At 38.9% G+C, this 13,622-nt stretch overlaps 1 protein-coding gene across 1 annotated transcript in view; it reads right to left on the bottom strand.

Annotated features, from left to right (window-relative positions):
* The window catches only part of kalrna (kalirin RhoGEF kinase a), a 183,394-nt gene that overhangs the window by 28,928 nt on the left and 140,844 nt on the right, over positions 1-13,622 (bottom strand). Inside the window, exon 34 of the mRNA XM_053627004.1 lies at positions 9,146-9,392. Within this exon, the coding sequence (XP_053482979.1) occupies positions 9,146-9,392 (247 nt within the window). The remainder of the gene's footprint in view (positions 1-9,145; positions 9,393-13,622) is intronic.

Below are 13,622 nucleotides of genomic sequence, written 5' to 3'. Positions count from 1 at the left end.
AACACTTTGGGTCATGCTTCTATAAAATTGGAGTAGTAATACATCACACCACCTCACCGTGGATTGTTTTCCCTATAAACTATAGAAAGATGTGAACATTCAGCCTTAAACCAGAATAAAAGTGTTTTACTCCATTTATACCTATTGTGATGCCAATGCAAGGCTCCTCCAATTAAACATAATGGAATAAACTGTAGGGTTTGAGCATTTTGGTAAAGAAACAGGTTTGAGTAAGAAATGTCTCTCAGTTGGTACAAGAAGGCTTTCAGAAGATTCACTTTAGTTTCTATAGTGATGAAAATGGATCTCTAAAAGCTCTAGACAAGTTGAACACATAGACACAGAGTATAGCCTCTTGTCATAAGCGCTGTTGTATAGTTTCCAATCTCACAAGAACCATTTACAGAGCTTTCCATAAAGACACAAGGTCATCATTTCCAACTGGACGTGCATGTGTTCACTACTCTACACAAGTGAGCCATTTATGAATGTGCTATGTCTCCTTCAGTGAAAGTACTGTGCAATAATAATAATAATAATAATAATAATAATAATAATAATAATAATAATAATACTGCACATTTTCTGCATAGGTAACATCCAGCAACAGTGTAATAAACCAGCAGAAAATAAGATCTAACAAATAATACCTGCAGGTAAAAAGCTTACTGGAATTACAATAACAGTACACCTATATATTATTATAATAATGTTCTTTGCTTTAAATACATACCTGAGCATGAGGCTAAATCAGAACTGATAAAAGAACTGACTTCACTCATCCCATTTTCTTTAAAGGTCATATAAAGGTGACTCCAGTGTGTTTTTCTTTCCTCTTATCCACACTCACAGCACTAGAGCAGTGTTTTCCTGTTAACACCTGCACACTTCAGCCACTAGATAGCAAAGTGGTAAAAATACCATGGATAGTTTTTTTTAGTAGTACTTGTTACACGGCAACCTCTCGTGAGAAGCTCCCTGAGAAGATGACTACAGTGTAGAGACTATGAGAGAAGGGAATCTGAAGTTTTCTTTTCAACCAGCAAAGTTTATCTTCCATCTTCTAAGGCAGAGCTTCAAGATTTGTGACAGGCGGCACAGGCCTGAGTGACTTGGCACTGAATTATCCCCATGTCAAGGAAAATCCACAAAAAGATACATTTAGTTGCGTATCCTCAAATGCACTGTCAGACCTGACCACCTGAGTCCTACAGGAGGGCCACAAAACTAACTATCAAACTAGATGTTCTGTTATAATAATAATAAACTTTTATAGAGCGCCTTGAAAAGCAGCTTCTCAAAGCGCTGTACACAAAATAAGCAGTATATGGAAAAAAAATATTATAAAAGTTAATAATAATAATAATAATAATAATAATAATAATAATAATAATAATAAAAGAAGCCATCAGCAATCAAATGCAAGTTTAAAAAAGTAAGTCTTAAGTTCAGCTTTAAAAATGCCAAAGGTCTGAGCTTCCCTAAGTTCGAGAGGAAGAGAGTTCCAAAGGGAAGGAGCATAGAGAGAAAAAGCCCAGTCACCCGTAGATTTTAAGCGGGTTTGTGGAACAGTTAACAGATTACACTTTGAGGAGCGCAGTCTGCGATTTGGGGTGTAAGGAATTAATAAACCAGATAAGTCATGAGGAACCAAGCCATGTAATGTTTTGTATGTCAGCATCATAATTTTCAAATCGATATGGAACCCGACCGGGAGCCAGTGCAAGGACTCCGAAACAGGAGAAATATGATTGTATTTCCTGGTCCCAGTCAGGATCCTGGCAGCAGAGTTTTGTACATATTGGAGTTTATTGATTGTGGATTTAGAAACTCCGGCTAAAAGGGCGTTACAGTAATATATCCGAGAGACAACGAATGAGTTAATCATTCATTATAAGATGAAACAGTGGAACAAAATGTACATATTTGACATTCATTAGTCCTTCACTAAAGCATGGTTTAAGAAAAATATCTTGCATATTCCATAAAAAAAAAAAATGAGAGAGTTCTCTCTGACCTACAGTATCTACTCAGAAAAACAAATGTTGCATTAGTTAAGTCTAGTGATGGTCACTGACACAGAATATCTCCCCAAGGACTTCCTGTACTAAAGGAAGAGTGAAGAGTCTTTTTTTCACCAGTATAAGAGCACCAGATGTCCCCTGGTATTATCTGCCTTTCGCTCTGATTAGTCTATTCAATGAAATTCTGTTACAGTCGGTATGCGCGCCACATATTTCTAAACATGACACAGCCTCCAGTGGCAATTAGTTGACAGAATAGTGAAATGCAGCATAGCATCATGTTGCAATGCAACATTCCAAACATATATGTGAAAAAAACTAGAATATCTCATTTAAACTGGTTAGACTGACATTGCTGCAGTATCATGTTGGCTCTGTGAAAAGCAAAAGAGAAAGAAGATACATACATACATACATACATACATACATAGATGAGTATGAAAGAAAGAAATAACTTGTGATACATGATTTGTCTATATGAGTAGGTTAAAATGGATTTGGGCTAATTTGTTCATTAATGACCGCAGCAACAATGATGAGCTCTTTAGAAATGTGTGTATATTGCTGTAAATCATATTGCGATATTACATTTAGATATTACATTACTAACGTTTACTCCAGCCAGGAGAATTTCATGACTTAACATGCCTACAGCACAGAATATACAATATCCAATTAACACAAGGAAATCTTGCCTGCTGAAATCTCATCTTTTTTACTGAATCCTTTCAGTGCATTTTTTGGATGAATTTTATATTTGAGCCGTTGTACCTGAAAGCAGTATGGTGACATTAATGAGGTTGCTGCTGTTGTTGTGTAAGCGAGTCAACCCCGCTGTCTCGGTGCAGAGAGAGACTTCCTGAGTTAATAGGTAATGAGAGAGCACTTTAGCCCACTTTAGAGCAAAGCACAGGGGTACTGACATCAACAAACACACATACACCTTACATGATCTTGAGTTACTAACTCTGTGGGGTGTTTCCACTGACTTATGTATTAATGCAGCTAATTAATGTTATGGCTACACTTGCACCAAACCTTAACATCAGAACAACAGAAAATCTGTTGTCTTTTTCCAAATAGTTTTTCAAATAAACGCTATATTTCCGTAACGTTAAGACAAGGTCATGATGATGGCGTATTCCCATGATCAACGGGACATTGGCATTCACAAAAACACACATAAATGCCACACACACACACGGCAAAGAACTCATAATTCCCCTGAATGGGTTGTAGATATCAGGTAGTAAGAGCATAATACATTTTAAAAAATGAGACCCTTAAAGCCTTTAATCACTAATAGCCAGGTTCATATGTACCACAATTAATGTAATAGCTGTTATTCACACTCTCAACCCCACACCTCATTCCTGAACCCATCTAGCTATAAGAGGTATGAAGCCGACAGTACCCACCTGACACGCTACAGCAGCAACAACACTTCGCTATAATCCAACTACAACATGAGCAAACGTGTCTCCCACTCTTCATTCTTCCTCAAGATCTCATGGCTCAGCAGAAAGCAGACAGAGGGTAAGAACTGAGATTGAGTAGAAGAGAGAGATTCCTGCTTAATGTTGTGGAGACAGTGTAATCATTGAGTTACTGCTCCAAGTTCACTCTACACCCTTCCACCACAGGGAGGAGAGAGAAGAGGAGGGGCCACATGCACTCAAACCCACACTCGCACTCATGCTTTCGTTCTCTTTCTCTCACAGCTTCCTTGCCACACATGCTGGGGTATAGAGACAGAGAGTCAAGTTACATTCCTGCCTGTGACAAAGGCTCTACTCAGTGGCAATCTAAAGAGCGACTCTCAGTCAGTAGTGAGCCGTTCTCCAGGATCACGGGTCAGCAGATCAGGCATGTGCCTGTGTTCAAGCTGCTTTCTCATTGTCAAAAGTTCTTCTACTTCAAGAAAGAAGTCATGCTGTATTCTACAGATAATATGAACAACAGTAATGAGAAAAAACGGTTATAGAGGCTAAAAAAAAATGCATTTCACAACACACTGGAAAATTACAGTTAGTTAATCCAAGGGTGGGGATGCTTGATTAAAATCAGGTTCATCAAGCTAAAATATATTTCCTGTCTGTAGAAATATTCCAGAAACCTGCTTGCTCATATACAACAAAAGGAATGGGAGTCTCCTGAAACAGCTGGACAAATCCCTGTAATACGACAGCGTCAGAGATAGGAACAAATGACAAAGCTGAACGGTATCAGTGTTTTCTTACATGCAAACATGAAGCACAATCATTTCTTCCCCTTTAATGTTTTTTTTATCAGTTTAATTCAATTCACACAGTACTTTATCTGTGTTAAAGCACATAATGTATCGTATATGAACACTAATTATTTTATAAGTATAGAAAATGTTTTATTTTATTGCTTTCATTTCCTGATATTGCACCTCTGTTATGTTTATAGAGTTAAGAGACCTCCTTAATATGTATGTACTGTATAGTATTAATAGTATTTATTAAAATGTCAGCATTTATTTTTATAGTTATAATTATATTGTAGCAGCTTGAGATTGACACTTTACACCTTTTTTAAAGATAAAAAAAAGTAAGGGAAATTTCAGATTGTTGTTATTTAATAACGTAATCACAATGAATAAAAATAAAAAATTGAACGCTTTATTTATTTACTTACTTACTTTCTTATTTTTGTGTTGTTGTTGAAGTATTGGGTACTTGGAGACGTGGTTCAGTTCAGTGTTATTCTAATGTGACTCCAAATGAAATGTTTTGTCTGTTACATATTTGCATTTTAAGAGAATTTACACAGACAAAGTGGTTTCAATTTGCAAGTGTCCTGCTCCTGCCATATAGCCCAGATAGTTCTGCACCCACCGCACTGGCCTAGATAAGAGCATACACCCCTACACACACACACACACACACACACACACACACACACACACACACACACACACAGACACACACACACACGCACAGAGAGAAGGGTAAACTGCCCTCAACCATGGAGAAGGAGCAACACAGGAAGCTGCTGCTACAATTAGGCCATTTCTCAGCTAGTAGTCTGACATTAGAGATTATTTGTGTTTGGACAGATCACTACTCTTTGTGCTGTTACGCACACGGCACAGATGAGTCAGAACACCCATATGATATAATAATAATAATAATAATAATAATAATAATAATAATAATAATAATGAGACACAAAGGAAGGTTTGAGCAGTGATGCATACACTGTACAGGAATTTATGATTATGCTCCAGGAGTGTATGATGCATTCAGACTTGCCACTGCAATGAAGTTATATATATATAGGGGCACTGCTGCAATTTCCATACTGGATGGAGATTACTATTGAGCTGTAATTTGCATTTGGTTTTGGAAAGATAACAGGTCTGTGTGTGCGTGTGTGTGGGGGGGTGTCTTCCAAACATGAAAACATGAAAGGGAAGCTGGGTAAGCAAATAAGGTTATTTCTATTCCATAAGCCAAATAAATACCATATTGCTTAAACTCTCATGCTGTAACAGGAGACGTGAGTGAAAAATGAGCACAGGGATCATGTAGGACAGACCTTGACAGGAAAAAAAGTAAAAGATCACGAATAACATGGGTATCTAATGGCACAATCTAATGGCATGGTAAAGAGGACACCATCAGATTCGTATTATGATTCCAGTAACTATAAAATCACATGAAAACAGGGACATCGATACAGTGCACTGGGAGAAAAAACTCTCAATTTCACTTTTATTCTGGAAAGAACCAAAGTTAATAAACTGTTTCAAGACTACACTCCATCAGGAAACAAAAGACTCATTGATAAGTGATATAGTAAGTGATACCCATCTTACAAATAGAGCAGCTAGGAAAGAGGAAGCTGTGTGAAGTTAACTCACAGCAGGCAAAGGGAACCATTATTTGTTATTATAAAGACTCACATTAAACCAGAAGGAAAATGCGTTCAAGAACAACATTATAATGTAGTGTTTTAAATAAAACACGTTTTAGGCTTGTCTTATTCAAAACCGGGTTTGATATTTAAAGAAAGTGCGTGCATATTTAACTTTTTTTTCCTCCAGTTTGTGGTGTTCCAGAAATGCTGGAAATAGACACATGTTGAAAAGATGTTTTAAGTCCAAGGTCACTAAGCAGAGAAAACAGTGCCACATAGAGACAGGAAGCTCCCTGTACAGAGAGCTCCTCGTGTTGCTCCTGGGATAGCAGTGGGCCTGAACCGTTCTGCTCTCCGGGCCGGCCTGCTTCTCCTTCTGGAATTCTCGTTGATTGGTGGCCAGTCACTGTTGCTGAGGATGGCCCCATATGGACAGCCTAGGGACACTTAGAAGCCGTGGAGATTGCATTGAACTGCAACTAATGCGGGCAGTTTTGGTGCTGTATCTTTTTGCGCCCGGGTATCAGTTGACTTCATGTTGAGACTGTGGTGAGTCTCCTGATTACACAGCTGCACTTTTGTTTTGTGCTACATCATGTAGCACATGGTCATAGAACGGATTTATTTATAATTACACTATCCGTTGTTACACAGATGAGAATGGGTGCCCTTTTGTCTGATTCCTCTCAAGGTTTCTACCTCAATTCATCTCAGGGAGTTTTTCATTGCCTCTGGCTTGCTCATTAAGGGACAAATTTATCGATATAAAATTAAGATTGCAAATGTATATATTTCTGTAAAGATGCTTTGTGACAGTAAAGCTGCTTTGTGACAATGTCAGTTGAAAAAAGCGAACTATACAATAAAACTGAATTGAACTGCATACACAGGAAAATGGGTCTGATGCTTAAAACTCCATACTTTTAATTTTCCGGTTGCTAATTAGAAATAACAAGCAACATGCTTTCTCTCTATAACTATGTATCTGTATCAGCTAGAAAAATAAATCAAAAGTAGAGCTCACCAGGTGAAAGCTGTTATCATTCACTAAATAAATACTAGACTACTATAATTTTCAACAATTACTTATTTCAAAGTTCAATGGCTATGGCATGATGGCAGTGAAGGATGTAGTGCTGGTAATACTCAACAATACTATATCTCTCTCAACGCAAACTACAACAGTGCGCATGCTCATCAGAGCAGATACAGGTACTGTAACAGATCTCATCAACATGATCAACACAGCTTGATTTGACTCCATTATAGCTCATAGCTATTCCTGACTGCAAGCCATCCATTAATAGTGACAGAAGATGATGAATCTCAGAATTTCTATTTCCTAAGCCACTAGAAATAGAGAAGGAGAATGAAACGCTAGAGAATATAGCCATCTTACTGCTAAGGAAGTTTTTGAAACACTAGGCTACACCACAGCTGCTAAAGCTATCCCAATGTACTGCATCTGCTACCGCTGCTAAAGCTGCAACCATAGAAATAATGTGAGATTTAAAGCACCTCAACTCTGAAATCTAATATATACCTTTACAAATAGATTTCATACAGATAGCACAACTTTCCTACTTGGGTATTTTAGAAGGCAAAAGGATCCATAATAACAAACCATGGGAATGGCATTAATACATCTAGCTCCACTTATGTTCCTCAAACCATTCGTGAACAATTTCTGCAGTGTGGCAGGGTGCAGTATCCTGCTGAAAGAGGTCACTGGCATTAGGGAATACTGTTCCCATGAAGGGGTGTAACATCCACACGAATGCCAGGACTCAACATTTCCCAGCAGAACATTTCCCAGAGCATCACTTTGCTTCTGTCGTCTTGCCTTCTTGCCCATGCACGTGCCCATTGTAGGTGCTTTTGGGGGTGAACAGGGGTCAGCATGGGAACTCTGACCGGTCTGTGGTAACACAGCTCCATAAGCAGAAAGCTGCGATGCACTGTGTGTTCTGACACCTGTCTATCATAGCCAGCATTAATTTTTTTTTTTTTTTTAATTAGTGTTACAGTAGTTCTTCTGTGGGATCAGTCCAGACAGGCTAGCCTTCGCTTCCCACGTGCATCAATGAGCCTTGGGTCCCCATCACCCTGTCCCCGGTTCACCGTGGGTCCTTTCTTGGACCACTTTTAGTAGGCGCTAACCACTGTAACACTCCACAAGATGGATATGCACTAACCCAGTCGTACATCCATTATAATTTGGCCCTTGTCAAAGTCACTCAGATCCTTATTCTTGCCCATTTTTCCTGCTTCCAACACAGCAACTTATAGAACTGGCTGTTCACGTGCTGGGCGGCTGTGGCTCAGGTGGTAGAGATAATCGTATCCACTAAGCCACTAATCGTAGGGTTGGCAGTTTGATTCCCGGCCCACATGACTCCACATACTGAAGTTGAACACTGAACCCCAAGTTGCTCCCGATGGCAAGCTAGTGCCTTGCATGGTGAGACAGTGTGTGTGTGTGTGAATGAGAACCAGTGTAAAGTGCTTTGTAGAACCGCCAAGGTGAAGAAAAAAAGAAAAAAAAGAAAAAAAAAGCACTATATAAGTGCAGACCATTTATCATTCACATGTCTCAGAGGAAGCATGTCATCATTCAACCTTACTGCATTAGCTTGTGGCATTTTAAACAACCCACATCCCTATATCCCATTAGAAAATCTAGAAATATATTCTATTGCTTCACTAATTTTACTTTCTGTGCTTTTCTAGACCGGGTGGAAACTGCTCATCAGACACGCCTGCACTAGCTGAGTGACTATGGTCCTGTATGTAACCTGGGCACTGACAATCAGGTTCAGGCAACAGTGAAACCAGAAAGTGTGTGGGTGTGTGACAGAGAGACTTACTCATCTCATGACTCACACACAAACAGATGAGTCTCAGTGTATGATCCTAAGAGATATGTGCTAATGTAGCGGTGAAGATCATGTGCTCTTTTGAGAGAAAGCTATATTAGTTATAATGAGCTCTCACAATTAATGTCTATTGTCGCCCCCTAGAGGACACACAGAGTAAAGTCTCTGATTCAACACAGTTTTGTCTGATATTAATCTTTCATGAATAATTCTGATTAATAAATTACACGGCAGAAGAATTTAAACTGTGTGTTTTTTTGTTTTTTTTTGCTTTAAATCTGGGCAAATGGGGATAAAACAAGAACATACCTGGCAGTCAGAGACACATAAGAAGAAATGCTTCATCGCTTGTATCCTTACCTTTGCCTGCAGGGAAGAAGCAGTCCATCTCAACACTGCTGCGTGAGTGGGAGATACAGAGTGTTGTGCTGGGCACCAGACCCTCCTGAGGTGGGCTTTTATCCGTGGTGCGCACCAAACACCAGCCCGGCCGCTCACTGGGTCTCTCCAGCAGCTCCACAGTCTGGCCCGTCTGAACACTGAGCTCAGACACAGAGCTCGCCACAAAGTCCTGCAGCACCACCGTCAACTCACACCCACCCGAGAGCTGCACACAGACACGGAGAGAGAATTATTTTTAAAAAAGAGAAGAAAGAGAACAATGATGTCTACTGTTTTTTTTTTTTTTAAGTGGTGGCACTTTTTATGAATCACGCACACAGAGGGATCATACAACAAACAATCTAGGATTACACTGCACTCAAAATGCTGAAAATGTGCACACGCAACCCTCATAATGAAACCTGCAGAACCCATATTCCTAAGGGACCTTTATGAAAAAGAGTACTTGAAATTAGATGTAATTCAATCCAAAAATCAGTGTTTCTTCCATATACGGTTACTAAGCGACAATATCATGACAACAGCCCATCCCCGGTGAGGATGAATCAAACACAATCCTGTCATTTTAGTCTCCAGACAGGAAGGAGGAGTGAAGTACTGAGCTTTAAAACTTATAGGTCAACTCTTTTTGTCGGAGCAAGCGTGTGGGTGTTTGACAATCAGTTGCTATTACTATCACATGATAAACGGGAACAACTGAGTGCCACTCCCATCTGGGGGGGATAAAATGAGTGAAATACACATACAGTATCTCACATAAGTGAGTACACCCCTCACATTTTTGTAAATATTTGATTATATCTTTTCATGTGACAACACTGAAGAAATGACACTTTGCTACAATGTAAAGTAGTGAGTGTACAGCTTGTGTAACAGTGTAAATTTGCTGTCCCCTCAAAATAACTCAACACACAGCCATTAATGTCTAAACTGCTGGCAACAAAAGTGAGTACACCCCTAAGTGAAAATGTCCAAATTGGGCCCAATTAGCCATTTTCCCTCCCCGGTGTCATGTGACTTGTTAGTGTTACAAGGTCGCAGGTGTGAATGGGGAGCAGGTGTGTTAAATTTGGTGTCATCGCTCTCACACTCCCTCATACTGGTCACTGGAAGTTCAACATGGTACCTTATGGCAAAGAACTCTCTGAGGATCTGAAAAAAAGAATTGTTGCTCTACATAAAGATGGCCTAGGCTATAAGAAGATTGCCAAGACCCTGACACTGAGCTCTAGCATGTTTACACTGTTACACAAGCTGTACACTCACTACTTTACATTGTAGCAAAGTGTCATTTCTTCAGTGTTGTCACATGAAAACATATAATCAAATATTTACAAAAATGTGAGGGGTGTACTCACTTTTGTGAGATACTGTAAGTGAGGAAGAAATCATGAGAGAAATCACTCTTCGTGATCTGGACCACAAAGCATTTACTGCCTAAAGCTACTCTGCATAGACCATGCAGTAACAGAGATGGATGGACAGCGTCAAAATGATTCGTAGTCAATTGATGTGGAATCCTTTAGGTAAGAGGACTTGAATGAAACCATACTACTGCCATTTAATGAGAACTCATTCAGAGATCACTGAACCCAAACGGGCTAAGGCTATTTAGTGCATATACACAGGTTTGGGAATCAATGAGAGCTAAAGCAATGTGGTCAGGTAATTATTCTTTAGACATGTGTTCTTTGGCACTTTTTCGCACAATCACCAAGAGAAAGCAACAATTGCTTTCTCTGGCTCATTAGTGAGTCTGGATTCTATTTATAATCATCACCCCTAAAAAGTTAAGTCGATCTTTCTCTAACTCAGTCAAGCTCCTTTCATTTTGTAATTTCCTTTTATAAGCATGACAGCTGGCAAAAAAGTGACAGTGTAGCAATAAACAATCTGCAAATTATCCCCAGACCTCTATTTTCCTTTGTGTTTTTGTGGTTGCATGGCTTATTGAAACTGAACCAAAGCATCTAGCACAAAGCTTTCCAGAATCTTTGATCACCTCAAGAGTTCACTCCTGGCATACATTCTGCCGAAGTCTGAGCTGTAGGTGACATGAATGTCTTATAAGTCAGCTAGCCGGCTAAACATCTGGACAGATAAATGTTGACTCATGATGTTGTGTTCTTTTCTAACATTACAACATTACAACAGGTTTTATCCTAGCACCCACACATAGACAAAACAGACATCAGGAGATCCAACTCGTTATGCGACGTAACTTAATGCTTTCATTACTTAGTCGATTATATGCATTCATTTTGGCAAGCAGGCTGAAGTTGTGTTGTTTTGGCTAGGTGAGAAAATGAACATGCAGCCAAAGCAAGAACAAGAGATAGTCTGCTAAGTGTACTGCTAAGTGTATAAATAAAAGACTCTGTGCCAGTTTTGGAGCAACTTTCCTTGTGGTGTTTTTGATTTGGGGAACTGTAATTGATTAATCAATGTTCATCATTTCACACCCCTCACATTTACCTAAGACACCAGCTAACATTACATTGCAGAGATATACTGTACTGTACAAGCACACACATACAACACAAACACGTACACACAAAAGTGACTGTGCCCTGGTAAACAGTTGTTTACCAACCAACACTGAGTTTATTGCAGGTTAAGAAATATACAGTAGTGCTTGAAAAGTCCTAAAAGTAGATAAAGAAAACCCAATTAAACAAATGAGATGAAAATATGATACTTGCTCATTGATTTATTGAGGAAAATGATCCAATATTTCAAAGTATCTGAAAAAGTATCTGGATTAGCAAATAATTTTCAGGTGAAATTAGGGTCAGGGGTTTTCAATCAATGGGATGATGAGGTGTGAGTGAGCGAAACTTTTAGTTGCAGTTATTGCTGCACTAGGGGGTCACACAAGATACTGAAAGCAAAGGTTCACATACTTTTACCACTCACAGATATGAACTATTGGATCCTTTTCCTCAATAAGTAAATGACAAAGTATAATATTTTTGTCTTATCTGTTTAACTGGGATCTCTTTGTCTACTTTTAGGACAACGTCTGCTGTTTTAGGTCATATTTATAACGTTCTAAAGGGTTCACAAACTTTCAAGCACCACTGTAAGCTAAAAGACTATAGTCAGAATCCTACATTCATTTATTTGCTGTTAACTCTACTACTGAACTACATTCAACCTGCGTTTCTCCGTGCTCTGTCCAGGTGTTCAGATGATGCTCTCTAAGATAGTACAGATACTGTTGCTTTAACACAACACCTACAAGCACACAAAGAGAACTGTCATAATCTAACAAAGATTAATAATTTGCTCTGGACGAAAATGACACTGACCTAGTCTTGGCTGGCCTGTGGAGAATGATAAGACTACTGAGAAACTGAAATTTCATGAAGGTGTTTATGAATTTCACAACAGAGCAACGTCAACACACTTAAGCCAGCCAAAGGTTGTATACTTAAGTGCATCTAGCAATAGCCAAGGTTGACCCACGCTGACAATAAAATCAGAGAGATGCTCAGACAGAGAACGAGAAAGAGACACTATGGAGATATGAGCTAAAAACATCAAGATTCCATTTAAAATCAGTCAGTTATCCACAATCACATACATAATACAAACAGAGATTTCTAAGCTGATCACTTGTTCAAAGCCATCTAGGGAGTGTCAAGCTGATTGTTTTATGACATTTTATGACAGAGACATTGCCACCACCATAAGCAGATCCAGCAAGAGTCTAAATGTACAAAGCGATTGGTATTACAGGATGTGACACACCTTTGTGACATCATACTCCTCTTCTAAAATAACACAAATCTGCTTCTCAGGAATTAGAAATTGGGTCAAAAAGTGATGATCACTTCCTTGGAATTAGATTTTGAGGTGTGGAACCATAGCAGACTAATAAACACCATGTGGAACGGTAGTGGTAGCACAGTGGTTAAGACATTGGACTTCTGACCAGAAGGTCATGAGTTCAAATCCCAGCATCACCCAAGCTACCACTGCTCAACTGAATAAATAAGATATATGTATATTTAAGGGCAAATGCCATAAAAGTAATGTAATGTAAAGAGAGAGTTACAAGCCACAGTCATATATACATACACTAAATCAGGTTTCAAAGACATTTTTCTGCTCCATGTGGCAACAAAAGAAGCAGCCCAACTCACTTTTAGACATCTACCATGGCTCCATCTACAGTTAGTGCTGCAACATCCCGACTAAAATAAATAAGCCACCTTAGAATAAACATAGCTCTCTGCTACCGCTATAAAGGCAACCAGGAGAGTGAACAGAGACCTCAATCAAACTGACAGAATCAGCAAAGTATTTCGTGGGAAAAGTTCACATTTCTGAAGCATATGAAAGCATAATTTCATTATTGGAGATGAAATTCATAGGAAAAAATGCCATTTTGGTTTCCCAGGACAAAAGATTCAAAAACAAATGAGTGGGA

The sequence above is a fragment of the Ictalurus furcatus genome, chromosome 6 (assembly GCF_023375685.1).
Source record: "Ictalurus furcatus strain D&B chromosome 6, Billie_1.0, whole genome shotgun sequence".
Lineage (NCBI taxonomy): Eukaryota > Metazoa > Chordata > Actinopteri > Siluriformes > Ictaluridae > Ictalurus > Ictalurus furcatus.
The sequence above is the reverse complement of the archived record's forward strand: the minus strand, read 5'-3'. Positions and strand labels throughout refer to the sequence as shown.